Here is a 15000-nt window from a genome sequence, read left to right as displayed (position 1 = left end):
AGTGTCCCAAATGTGCTATTGTGTCAATAGGGATGCCTTTTATTGTGGCATGTCACAGTTATAAGCAGAGGTTTCCTTCCTCTTGCTCTGAAATAAAACCCATCCTGGAGAATGGGCTAGTGAACCCATCCCCTGTCTGCAATGGGTTGATGTGCAAGTTGAATTCACTTTGTCCCTAACCCTTCTGCAATGGGTGTTTCTGAGAGATTGGATCACTTATGCACTGCATTTTATTTGTTCAAAATACATAAATACATCATCATACCAAATGTTAATTAGTATCACTTCACTAACATATCACTTCACTAACTCACATATCATACCATAAGTCTAGAAAATCTGAACATCTTAACCCATAGGGGACGGGGGATAGATTTGCTTGCCCATTATCCGGGATGGGTTTTATTTCAGAGCAAGGCAGCGTCACACAACAAATTTTTTCCCTCTATATCAGTCACTCATTGTAAAACTAGAGACATTTTTGTGTTTTATTTTTTGTGTGTTTTATTGTATGAGCAACTTGTATATGTCATATGACAGGCTCTATCAATGCTGCAGTTGACTAGAATTGTAGTATAGGATCCATATCAGCTCATTATTTTCTGTATTCTCAGTGTGATAGAAGTATTGCTGTTTTATGGGAGGACAAAAAGTAACTTTATTTTTTCCTATTTATGTAGTCATGAATGAAGGAAAGAAGGAAACCTGTGCCTATGACTATGAATGCCACAGTAAAAAGCATCCCTGTTGGCACAGGGGCACATTTTATATACTGGGCATGGGTTGAGTCACCTTCTTTTTCTCATTCTGCCTGCACATCCTTCATCAGGGGTACTTTAGAGCAAGAGGTTGGTAACTTGCTGTGTACCATCATTCCATAGTGCTTGCTAGAGACCGTAGATGAGTGCCATTCAAGGCTTTCTCTCCTGCTGGTGCTAGAAGAAAGTGGTGCCATCTAGTTTTGGATGTAAGATTTGCTTAATATTACAGTAATTATAGTAATTATGCCTGCAATAGTCATTTGCTTGCTATGGCTCTAGGACAGGTATTAGTGTCATCTGTGGCACTCCAGAGAGGCCTTATTTCAGAGCAAGGGAGTGATGCATGACTTATTGCAGCCTTTTGCATTCTCTTTCATTGACTTGATAAAAAACTGCGATCTTTCTTGTGTTCGTTATTTATTTATGTGTTTGTTATATATTCATATTTTGCTATATTATCAGGTTTTTATGAACCATCTGTCAGACTTTACCAATGTTGTGATAGGCTTGATGATTATAGGATAGAGTTTGTATCAGCTCATTATGTTCTTTACACTCATTGTCAGAACCAAAGTTTGGCTGTCATGTACGTCTTGACAGTGTCCACAGTGAGTCGATATCATTGTTGATATATAATGGTGTTTTAGAATGTTACACAATTATATTTTATTGAATGAACAATATTAAGGTAAACTCTATTTTTTTCAGTTATCTACAACTTTGAACATGAAAACCTCCAGCAGGCATTAAGACTTGATGTGGGGGATACTGTACAGATCTTAGAAGAATGCGCTGGTAAGTTTGGTGTTGGGCATTATTTTTTACGTGTTACTTTGCCAGTTAGGGAACCAGACAGATGATGAAAAAACTAAACTATTTAGTGTTAAGACTTGAAAACTTTTCATATGGTAAATGGGTGTTTTGTGAAAATGAACCATAATCATTATGATAATGTGACATCATTCTATTAAAAAATACTTTAAAAATCATAGTAATCTTGATACTAATGTTTTTTTTTTATGTATTTATAGGCAGATTATATCCATTTGATATCTTTAGAACTAATCTTACTCCTCATCAGAAAGAGGCAATACTTCAAAAGAACCATCAAAATAATCCAACATCAACTATTTACACAAGAAAAATAATGTGAATGGTAGAAATGATAATGCAAATATAATCAGTGACAAGCAATGTAATGTATATTGATAAACAATATGGTAGTTAATAATCATAAAAAGGTAATAGGGAATCAATATAATCAATGATAATCAGTAATATAAATATGATTAGAACAATCAAATATTTCTATGCTATTCTGCTGAACAATTGTGTGTAACTGAGTTGCCGCCTATGGCCATGACTCGGTGCTTATTGCCAGATGTGTAGTATTGTATACTAAACCCTAGAATACCAGATGAAACACTTTCAGTGTGTAAATTCAGGGGAATCGCCTTGGATTGACATATCGAAGGTTGTACACTGCCACAAGCCCCTTCTTGAATAGAATGAATAGTGGTTAGAGATGATTTTCCTGTGGTACCCGAGATTTTTAGTATGTTTGAAAAATTGATTTATCGATCCCAAGTGTTGAAATATATAAATAGGGAATGATTATCATAAATTTTGATAGATATGAATTTGTAATTCTCCATGATATATCTATGAAATACACATAACTCCATATCAGAATATATAGTATTTACCACATTAAGTTGATGACTGTCATCATTGAAATTACAATTGGTTATAAGTTTTATAAACTTTAATGTAGAAAGGATAACAAGAAAAACAATTGATGTTAATTTTTGTCCTCTATTTAGAGTGAACAGTCCTGTTTTCTGCTGCTACATCTGAAAAGCTAACAGTGCTCTACACTCTTTTTATATCTCTGCTTTGATGTTCAGTTCCTGTTTGAGCTCTGAACAAAATTAATTTCATTATAAGTCTTAACATATGGATTCTTCCCCTGTGGGAATAACATTTTCTAAGAAATAATCATTCTAAAGGATTGCTAATTTTGCAGGCTGGTACAGAGGCTTCAACTCAAGAAACAGGAATGTCAAAGGCATTTTTCCTGCACAATTTATCCATCTCAAGCCATTCAAGATCGATAATGAAGGGTTTGTAGAAATTACATGTTTTCATGTATAATAATCATGTATAATAATCAGTTGAATATTGTACATTTATATTAAATATATTGAAATCTTTCCAATTTACCAATCTTACCTTTTTTTTCTAGTGTTTATGAAACCGTAACACCTGTGGAAGATCCTGTTGTGCAAGAGGCAGCATCCGTGCTGAGAGAATGGGGGCAAATATGGAAGAAACTCTATGTGGTAAATGATCAGATTAGGTTTTATCATCCGTATGTCTCCTATCCCTTTGATTTAATGACATTGTTACCGAGGCTGAATGATGAGAGGAGCAGACCTTATGGATGTTTTTTTTTTTTTTTATTGCCTTGCAGGAACTTGGGACACCAAATGGAGACCAAGAACTATGGGATGCTGTCCGGAAGGCCATGATGGATGTGGCAGATTGGAGGAAACAGCTCATCACTGGGACTCTTACCTCAGACCAGATAGCACAACTCAAATTAAAAATAACGCGGAAGATAGACTGGGGGAACAGGCAAGAATCCTCTCATTTGTGTATTTTTATAAATTCCATATGACATACTATTGATTCTAACTGTTTGAAAAAGCATGAGTGATATTTCATCATATGTATAACTATAGCTTCCTAGGTTTTGACGAAATCCTTGTTGAGGTTTGTTTAAAAAAAAGTGCGATCCACATGTTTCATATAACTTCCAAATTAAAAGGGAAATAGTATCCATATTAAACATGTTTCAGTATATCAGAATTATCTTCAAGGAATTGTGTTGTTATGATTATTTATGATATAATAAACTACAGGAAGCTGGGACTTGACCTTGTGCCCCGAGTCGATGGGGAAATGGTGGATCCCGATTGTGTTAGTGTGGTAGAACTTCACCAGGTGGTAAGTAATAGATTTTGGAAATCAGCATTTAGATTAAATTCATTCTAGATTAAATTCATTCTGTAAGTTTTGATATTCATTGTTGATCCTATGCAATGTAATTAATTAGGAAATAAATTTATTATATATTAATTTTTTTAGTGTATAAATGCATGATAACAATTAGTATAATTTAACCTTGTAATTTGCAGTTATAATTGTCTATTCTGCATTATCAATGTAATTTCATGCATATGGTTGAAAAGCTGAAATTTATAATTTATAATTTAAACATTATTTATCATCAGGTCTTGTTAAGTTAATTTCATTTAAATAAAAATAAAATGAAGTTATGTCCATGGAATGAGTAGTGCACTTTATCCATTACTCTTCATCTTTGTCTCTTCTTCCTAACAGCATGTACAAAGTGCTGAAGCTTCACAAACTCACACTCAGGTAAGCCAAAGATGTAGTGATATTATATAAATATTATGTGTACATCTTTTGGATATTCCATGGAAAGAAATAACTATATTACTACTATCCTTATGTAGCTAGAATCTCTCCCTGAAAAATGAAGACCAAAAATTGAATTAATATTGTAATTAGAAATAACTCATTAATTAGTGTTATTGCATATAGCTTTAGTTTCAATCATTCCCTATGGTTGTTTTATTGTCTTAAAGTCTTGCCAAAGAATTTATGAAGATGTATTTCTTTTTATTAGTGATAATTATTCTGTATACAGTAGTGGTTTGACATAAGAGGAATCAGTCTTGATGTATTTGATTTAATTCTAACTATCTTATGAATGTAAATGATTTTGAAGTGCATTTAGGAATCATGAGGCATTGAAGAAATGTCTTATTAGCAAATAATTTATATCTCCAAAATGAGGAATATCTGAAACTTGAATGACTTTGTTGTTGGTCTCAGTTCTCAATCTTGATTAAAAATGTTTGTGCTACTTTATTCCTTAACAAACTGAGTCTGAGCATGTTGCTGCCTGTCATATCATAGAGAAGTGAATATTTTGAAGAAAGAATTATCACTAAATTTACACTAGAATTCTACAGCTAATACAGTTTTGCATATTGTACCAGATTTTTTTTCTTTTTCAATAATAATGTTCATAGAGAAATGTATCAGACCAGTATTCAGTTGACTGATGCACATAACATTCTGACCTTTTCTGAGCGACATGATGCTTTTATCCAGTGCTTGGGAACCCTTGGGAAGAGGAAGGAGAGGAGGAAGATCTTGAGTCATCACTTGTTTTTCTGTATGAGAGATTTCTCCTACTACTTGGGAGAAGATGCTGAGGTTTTCTTCTCTTTGTATGATGCGCAGAGAGGAAAGATTATAAGGTTAGCTTATGATTTCATTGTAGTAATCCTGTACATTATGCACTTACACTATGCATATCATGTATATTGTTGCATATATATAAAATGTATGATTATTTTAGAGGTTACATACTTATGCCATTATTTTTTTTCCTTTTCAGTGAAAGATTTCTAGTCAAATTATCAAAAGAAGGTTTTTCAAATTATATTGAAAAAATACATAGTAATTGCACAATATTTACAGTAAGTATGAATCAGTTACAGTTATACAACTCTTGATATGTTTTTTTCCAAATGTTTATGCTAATTAATTAACATTGCTATAGAAAGTGAAACATGAAAACTTTTTTGTGGTTAGTTCTTTGACTGTAGCTTATTATATCATAGATTGGGGGGATTAAATCAGGAAATAAAGCAAGTACTTGTAGAGATAATAATCACAAATAGTGTAAAGTATGATTAGTTACAAACCTTCAGTCATTCATATAAGTACCCTTCTCCAGGACCTTGGTAGTGGAGACCTAGCATCAGACCTGTATATTGTTGCACACGTCGTTAGAGTTGGGAGGATGCTGTTCTCAGAGTCAGTGAAGAAGACCTCGTCCCACTGTTACCGCAGACCTCATGGTGTTGCTCTGTTCAGATTAACACAGTCTGTTCTTCAAGGCAGTGAAGGAGAGGTGAGTCAGAGAACACATGTTATGTTGATGATATGGTGTATAAAAAGTATATATATATATACAAGCCTGTAATTATCTGCACTTCATCCATTAATTGGTTTTATAGGTTGAATTAACTGGAAAGCTGTTTACATCCGATGAAAAAGACTTTTGGCAGCTTCATGAACTGGTTCTCAAGAAGCAGTCAAATAAATATTCTATCCTGTCTAACAATGCCAGTTATGGTAAGTATTAGAAATATTTCCTATTATTAGTTGCTTTATGATATTGATTGATTGATTCTATTAAAGATTCAAACTACTGTGAAATACCCATTACTTTGATATATGTCCTAGCTATCTTTGTCTTTTGGTTAGTTTTTTTAGTAATCAGTTTCTTTAGATTAAGAATTCTTCCTATTACCTCAAAACAGTAGATATTCATAAAAGTTTCATCACATCATGGATGCTGCGATCATTTATCAATTTCAAATTAAGTGGAATAATTGCTTCCACTATATGCATGAAGAATATACTCACATAAATAATCAGGTAATTGAAGGATGGAAAATGCTGTTATGCTTATGGTATTGATTGATTGATTGTATTCAAGATTCTAACTACTGTAAAATACCCATTACTTTGATCTATGTCTTAGCTATATCTATCAATGAAGTGGACCTTGAAGGTTAAAGCAATGATGTATGCTACTCTAAATAGAAATACCAACTAAGTTGATTTATACAATTTCATTGTCTATCCAAAAACCAGGAAAGACAAAAAAAATCTACCATTCCTCTTCCTTAGTGAATGGAAGGGCAAGCATGCACAGGACTTATTGGACAAAAAGAACAGTTTCCATCCATTAAGTATCTCATTGTCTGGTTTCTTGTAGTCTGGCATGAGGGTTAGATATAAACTGGAAAAAAGGGAGGCATACATCAGAAAAAAAGAAAAGGGAAAGAAAACAAAAAATAAGTTTGTAGTATGAAACTTCAGTAAATGCTGGAATAAAAAAATATGTGGAACAAACTTAGAGGTTAATTGACTCAAATCACTGTACATAATCTACATAACAATCAGGTATTACATAAAGGAGAAATGGCTCATATGCACCAGGTTTGTAGACAGAGACTGGGAAGGAGGCACAGTCATCAGCACAGTGATGCTGACCTAGTAACAATTCACATAAGTCACACACCCTCACTGGCCTTCCTTACAGACCCTCATTAGGTTGACAAAAGGGAGGAGTGCAAATGTCAAAGTAAGCTCCTTACCAGGTGTGGCAACATGATCTGGGTCAGCCTACATAATGATACACTTAATTTTAGCCATAACTTGCAAACAGGAACTGTTAGGTTCAGTGAAGTTTGCTGAAGTTAAACCTATTTAAATCCTCAAGGATGCCAGTGGGTGCAAGGCATGGAAGATCACTCCACAGGTCATGCTGGAATCACTATAGGTCCCAAGACGTGGTCTAGATGCCTGTCTCTTTCGATTAACAGTGAATTTAGAGTGAGAAATATTGTAGAATTGGAATGGCAAAATTGTGGATAGGACACGTGTAATAAAAATACAACCCGAATAATGGAAATCTCCACATTTTTCTCCATGCGTGTTTCTTATTTGCACTTCCTTTGTAGGTTTGGTTGTGAGTGTGAAGGTGGTGCATGGTGAGTTAGAACAAGCCACCAAGGAGAATCCCCTGCTGCTCAAGAATGTGTGTGTTACTAAGAAACTGGGCTTCTCAGATGTCATTATGCCCGGTGATGTAAGGTAAATAATGTGGATTTTGTGATTATTGCATTATTATACATTGTTAAAAATTAAGGCATTACTTTTAATTTTGTTTTCCCTCTTTACAGAAATGATTTGTATGTGACCCTAAATAATGGAGACTTTGAGAAAGGAGGCAAGACTGTTGGTAAAAATATTGAAGTTACAGTACTGGCATTAGACGCAGATGGGAAAGCTCTTGATGTAAGTATTTGTAATTGATTTGTTGTTAGGTGATGTTTTATAAATGCAGCATCATTTTTTTTGACAGCTTGGGCTGATAAGAAAATATTTGAAATTGTATAATTTTATGTGAGCTTAGCCATTAGATACTGACTTTGTTCTTACTCTTGCTTTGGTTGAGGAAAATAGAATTAGGTCCAAAGTAGTTTCTGTCAATGCAGATGCTCCCAAAGAGTCTTGTAAGGATTAAAGAATTATCTTCTATAATAGTGTTTGTAGTTTATCACAGGTAAATAACTAATGTATTGTAGATAATTATACTTATTGCCATTTTTTTTTCACAGTGCATCTACAGTGGTATGGGACATGATGGAAGCACAGAGTTTTCATCCATGATTATGTATCACAACAATTCTCCACGTTGGAATGAACGTCTAAAAGTTGCCATTCCTATTGACCAGTTTGCAGGTGCACACCTAAGACTGGAATACAGGCATTGCTCAAGTATGTTTATTCACATACAGTGTACTTGATTTAAATATTTTTTTGCCTGCTTAACTCATTTTTCTATTCCCTTTTGTATTTCTGAGGTTTTTGAATTCAACCAATCAGTAAAATTGAATTGATTGTGTATAATCCTCCTTTACATTTTCATTCCCGGCCATTGATATGGTGTATTTGTTTTGATATTAAATGTATTGAAGTATAATTGAATAGGTGTCTGAAAAATGATAATGGACTTTGTATAATTGCCCAAAGTCAAATTAAAAAAAATTGATGTGTGAAACTTTTAAGCAAAAGTTTTATTATATACTGTATTTTCAGCTCGTGAAAAGAATGAAAAGAAACTCTTTGGCTTTTCATTTGTTCGTCTTATGGATGATGAAGGAGGAACAACACTGCGTGATGGATCGCATGAACTTTGCGTTTACAAGTGCGATGAACGTGGGCGTTTAAGCAATCCATTGGAGTACCTCTCCATGCCCTTCCTAGCCAAAGAGGCAGTGGATTGTATCTACTCTTTACCATTCCAGCGATCACCCAAAGAAATAATGGTCATTGACACTCTGCTATGCTCAACCAAACTCACACAAAATGGTTAGTCTTTGCTAAAAAGTGTGCTTCTATTGTTTATAAATGCAAGAGTACATTAAATAATGATACTGACAAAATATTGAAATAGCAGATGTTGTAGTTGTGGGAAACATGACTCACAATTGTTATTTTTTATTTTTTTTATACTCTAAAGAGCTATATCATAGTTCTAAAGAAATTGCAATAGGTAAACATCAAGGAACATGTTTCAAGTAGGAAAGTTTTGAATTTTCAGTTGATCTCCTGTCATTACTGAGATGGAGATCAGCTCCTGAGGGTATTGGAGAAACACTTTCAAGATTGACCCGTGTGGATGGTGCAGAGACGGTCAAGTTCCTACAGGATGTGTTGGATGCTCTATTTGCTATGTTTTCCACTGATGATGGGAACTCAACACAACATTCTGGCCATGTCTTCCAGGCCCTAGTGAGTTGCAGTGGGTTTCCTTGTCTAGTGTCTAAGCTTTTAGTTATGCTATCTGCTATATGAATTATGACATTGAATTATAAATATACAGTAATACACAGTATGTTATATATATTTATATTAATTATTTTTTTCAGGTCTCTATAATCAGCCTTCTTGAAGACAGTAAGTTTGAACATTTTAAGCCAGTAATGGATGCTTACATCACTGGCCACTTTGCTGCTGCACTTGTTTACAAGTAAGTTTTGTATTATAAATTTAATTGCCCAGTTTTTTATGGTATTTCCAATCTTTTGGAAACAGCAATATTGAAATAACTGATAATACAGTTCAAAGGTACTATCCTTATGCACTTTTCACATGAGTAGATCATCACTACACTGAATTTATTCTGCTAGAATATATATATGCTATATATATATATATATATATATATATTTTTTTATATATTGTTTTGTAAATTTTATTGCTTTTTATATTCTCTATAACTACAAGCATATGAGGGACTTCCTCTGTAGCTAGATGTGACTTATTTTTAATCATGAAATCACAATATAAAAAAGGAAGAAATATTATTACTGAAAAAGTCAGACAGCTCAAAAGAAGAAACAGAAACCCAAGAAAAGAAACTTGGAATTTGTTATCTTTTCTGTATTTTATTGTTCAATTAACGTTTAGATTTTGATAAAGAATTTTGTGTTTCCACCAGGGGCCTTATCAGTTGTGTGAAGCACCTGTCGGACCTCTGCCCTCAGACAGAGAAGCAGGAACCAATTATGAAGTGTTTTCGTTCTCTGGAGTATATCTTCAAGTTCATCATCCAGTCACGCCTTCTGTTTGCGAGAGCCACAGGAGGACAGAATGAGGATTCCTTTAGAGTTGATGTGGATAGTTTATTTGAATCTTTTGCTCATATGCTCAATATGCATCTGGACAACATCCAAGCCTCTCAGGTAACCTTGCCTTATATTTGGTTCATGAATTCTTAAAGTGGATTATATATATATATATGTATATGTATATGTATATGTATATGTATATGTATATGTATATGTATATGTATATGTATATGTATATATATATATATATATATATATATATATATATATATATTATATGTATATGTATATGTATATTATATTATATATATATAATATATATATATATATATATATATATATATATATATATATATATATATATATATATATATTTTATATATATATATATATATATATATAAAATACATATATATATATATGTATATATATATATATATATATATATATATATATATATATACATATTTATATATTTATATGCATATTTACAAACATATATACAAGTTCTAGGCCAGGTGAACCTCGCCTTTTTGTCCCACTCGCAATGGGATGTATATTTGTTTAACTTCCCAATGGGAAGATAACAAGTGTGTGCTACCTCCGGCAATGTGCCTCTTAGAGTGATTTTAATGTAATTTTATGGGGTGATAAGAAGAGGTGTTTGTATTTTTTAACTTTATTTTTGACAAGTTAAGAAAAATTTGTGTATACAAATGATACTACAATATATATATATACAATGTAACTATGTAAATTGTGTTTATATGAGAAGAGACCAGGGCGTGATAGGATGTCATCCGTCATGAGGGAAATTTTTTGATAACATGATATGTCACCCAGCGTGAAAGAGTTAATTTTTTGGGAAAAAGTTTTTATTTTATTATCTTTCTTATTGTTATAGATTCGCTTGCCCAGTCTCCAGGATAGATTTTATTTTAGAGAAAGGCAGCTTGAAGCAACATAATTTTAATCTTCCCACTCTCTTTCAGTCATTCATTATAAAACTAGAGCGGTATTTGTGTTTTATTTTTTGTGTGTTTTATTGAGTTTAGAGACTTATATGTGCCATATGACAGACTCTATTAGTGCTGCAGTTGACTAAAATTTAGTATATGATCCATATTAACTCATTGTTTTCTTTATACACATTGTGATAGAAGTATTGCTGTTTTATGGGAGGACAAAAGGCAACTTTATTTTTTCGTATTTTTGTGCTGTCGTGAACGAATACGAAATATACAACCACCTACAATGAAGATAACATAAAGAGGTTGGGAAGAGGAATGATACCTGTGCTTGTGACTGTCAGTGCCACAGTGAAAGGCATCCATATTGGCACAGGAGCACATTTTAGACACTGGGTATGGTTTGAGTCACCTTCCTCTTCTTGTTCTGCCTGCACAACCTTCATCGGCAGTACTTTAGAGGAAAAGAATGTCAATTTAGTGTGTGCCATTGCTCTTTAAAGATAGTGTTTGCTAGAGACCGTGGATGGGTGCCATTCAAGGTTTAGGATGTTAAGTTTGCTTGATATTACAGTAATTACAGTAATTATGACTACAGTTGCCATCATCACACTCCTTTTTCATAGCACAATAAAATAGCATAGTGATCCAAAATCCCCAAATGTCATGTACGTCATGACACCCATCGTCAGGCAAACAAAACAATATTGGGCAATTGATGTTCACTGCATCAGTGAGTTGATTAGCTGAAACTATGATTGCTTGCAACAGAGAGATGAAAGAAAAATAATAGATATATATGTGAATGAACTGTTTTCAGTCAGTAATATTTGCCCATTATACAAAGTTAAGAGTATTTTATTATGTGCAGGTTACATTACTGGAGCATCTGCAGGGAGCATGCGATCAGCTCACTCGTGTGCTAAGCCCTGGGGAAGTCGCAAACCATCTCAGTAATCTCTTCAATGCCACTCCGGTTGAAAGCACTCGGGACCTCACCAGATCCAAGCTACTGGCTATGAAGAATGCTGTAAATTCTCAAATATTTGAGGATGATGGTATGTGCTGCTTTTTTTCTTCCTTTTCCTTCTTTTCCCACTCATCATAGTCATTGTTGTCATCAACAATGCCATTTTCATTACCATTGCCAATGTTGATCATGATGATGATCATGATCATCATGATTATAATGATCATCATGATCATCATGGTTATCATAATGATGATCATCATGATCATAATGATGATCATGATGATCATGATGATCATGAGGATGATAATGGTATGATAATAATGATAATAATAATAATGATAATATAATTATGATAATGGTATGATAATTACCAACATGATGAGATGGATCTACATTAGGCTGTCTTATATGCAGATATTTTATGATGCTTGAACTTTATTTTTATAGAATCATGTTAAAGCTAAAAGTCATAGTCCTTGAATTGATTGTACAGTTTTTGGTGTTGATTGCAGAGGGACGAGGACTGTTGTTAGTTACTATATGTACACACTTGAGGCAGCATCTCGATGGTCGTCTGGAGTTACGCATGTGTGGTGATGTTCTCTCTGATATGATCATTCTTATTCACAAGTATAGCAGGAAGTATCCTCAGAGTATGGTAAGATATCTACTAAATGTTACTAGTACATTAGAGGAAGTCACTGGAAATCAAGTTTTTAGAATTAGGACCTTATTGAGATGTATATTTTATTTGATATTGTGTTATTAGTGAAACTAATATTTGCAGTTAGGGATGTACAAAAATATTGGGAGTAGAAAGGTATAGAAGATGAGTGTGATTGACCAACCAAATGCTAAAAGTATATTTGTTTTATTTTCATTTATTAATTATTTTAATTTATTCTGAAACATCCTTGACTTCCTTTGGCTATTACATGGAAAGGGTTAGCAACCATGAAAATGTCATACAAAGACACTTCACTTATTACAACTATTGCTTGTCAAATATTACAAATTTACCGTAGAAATGTTTGCAGTTGTATAAATATTATGTTTTGTTTCAGGTACCACCAGCACTGCAGCAGGATATAGAGACAATGATGCTAACATTGTTTGATGTGCTGGTCCAGGTGATCTTGACCCTGGAACGCTCAGCACCCAGCTCAGTAAGTGGCTGATGTTCCCTTCTGTTTTTAAGTATAATGTTTCTCAAATAGCCAGAAACTTTGGGCAATCCCTTTTTGAAAATTTGTCATTGAGGTGTGCAGAAGTCAAAAATATCGTTAGGGGGAACAACATATTTTAAGTGAAATGAAAGGCAGTATATGGTGATTGAAACCATTGTATACGATTCTTTATTTTGCATGATTTTTTCAGATATTAAAATGTATTTGCCCTACTGTCTGTTGTTACTTTATGTATTAATGATTTTCATGTCTCAAGTGTGAGAGGGAGTTCATGGTGATTTTTTTTTCTCTTTTTTGTTTTTAGATAAGCAAAGAGAGGAAAATTCTTCTCTCTATAGTATTTGTTTGTGGCTTTGATGAATGTCAGAGAAGATGGAGAGATGTGATTTGCAGAGCAGACTCTTTGAGTAGAAGTTAGTGTGATGATTATTCAAATTGAATTGGCAAAGTAGCAAAATGAAGGTTCTTGTAAAAGATAATGAAATTGATCAGATATTGAAAACTAAAGGATTAAGTTTATTAATCTAATTTGAAAATATAGAAAAAAGGGCAAAAATGTGTTCAGTTTCCAGTTAGGAGACCAAATAGGTACTACCCCTCTTGAAACTCCTTCAAGCGTTGGTGGTCCAGACAAATCATTGACATGGTGGTGCTGTGTGAATACATTGGTTCTTGATCTGAAGTCCTAAATGCATGTTGATTGTTGATTATTATTTAGTTTTACTTTCTGGCAGTGACACTAAGTAAGAGAGTTATGTTTTGTAGAATGTGGTCTGGATTTTCTGCCAAAGTGAGCTTTATTGAGTGATGTAAGTATATTTGTGTATTTTCCCTGTTTTACCTGTGATGATTCATGTTACTGTTGTGACAAGATGCAGTATGTTGTTTGGGTGGAAGGTTTGCTTTAAAACTTGCGGGTTTTCAGGTACCATGTCATACAGAATTGAAGTGTATGTGCTTTCTTTTAGCAGACTTTAGTAGTATCAATGTTTAATTTGGTTTTGGGAATGTATATTGAGGGTAATATATGGATAGATAGACAGGCTGGTATGTAGATACATAAATGTTCTTACATGCAAAAGTATGTATGCAAATTCTTATATACAACCATACATGCATGTGTACATACACACATGCATACATACATACATACATACATACATACATACATACGTACGTACGTACATACATACATACATACATACATACATACATACATACATACATACATACGTACGTACGTACGTACGTACATACATACATACATACATACATACATACATACATACATACATACATACATACATACATACATACATACATACATACATACATACATACATACATACATACATACATGCCTACATGCCTACATGCCTACATGCCTATACATACCTATACATACCTATACACACCTATACACCTATACACACCTATACACCTATACACCTATACACCTATACACCTATACACCTATACACCTATACACCTATACACCTATACATCTATATACCTATATACCTATATGCCTGTATACCTGTATACCTGTATACCTGTATACCTGTATACCTGTATACCTGTATACCTGTATACCTGTATACCTGTATACCTATATACCTATATACCTATGTACTTATGTACTTATGTACTTATGTACTTATGTACTTATGTACTTATGTACTTATGTACCTATGTACCTATGTACCTATGTACCTATGTACCTATGTACCTATGTACCTATGTACCTATGTACCTATGTACCTATGTACCTATGTACCTATGTACCTATGTACCTATGTA

The 15000-nt window shown here is 33.4% G+C and overlaps 1 protein-coding gene across 1 annotated transcript in view; it reads left to right on the top strand.

Moving 5' to 3' along the window:
• The window catches only part of spg (dedicator of cytokinesis spg), a 58851-nt gene that overhangs the window by 4445 nt on the left and 39406 nt on the right, over positions 1–15000 (top strand). Inside the window, 20 exon segments of the mRNA XM_086552505.1 lie at positions 1470–1556; positions 2788–2884; positions 3007–3103; positions 3235–3398; positions 3686–3770; positions 4167–4205; positions 4968–5116; positions 5257–5338; positions 5599–5775; positions 5882–5999; positions 7397–7529; positions 7619–7733; positions 8057–8216; positions 8538–8810; positions 9043–9233; positions 9371–9471; positions 9943–10186; positions 11912–12098; positions 12526–12671; positions 13078–13179. Coding sequence (XP_086408631.1) covers positions 1470–1556; positions 2788–2884; positions 3007–3103; positions 3235–3398; positions 3686–3770; positions 4167–4205; positions 4968–5116; positions 5257–5338; positions 5599–5775; positions 5882–5999; positions 7397–7529; positions 7619–7733; positions 8057–8216; positions 8538–8810; positions 9043–9233; positions 9371–9471; positions 9943–10186; positions 11912–12098; positions 12526–12671; positions 13078–13179 — 2747 coding nt within the window.

Source organism: Penaeus japonicus, unplaced genomic scaffold (assembly GCF_977035675.1).
Source record: "Penaeus japonicus unplaced genomic scaffold, GWHDUDI00000001_assembly GWHDUDI00000027, whole genome shotgun sequence".
In the NCBI taxonomy this organism is placed as follows: domain Eukaryota; kingdom Metazoa; phylum Arthropoda; class Malacostraca; order Decapoda; family Penaeidae; genus Penaeus; species Penaeus japonicus.
The sequence above is the reverse complement of the archived record's forward strand: the minus strand, read 5'-3'. Positions and strand labels throughout refer to the sequence as shown.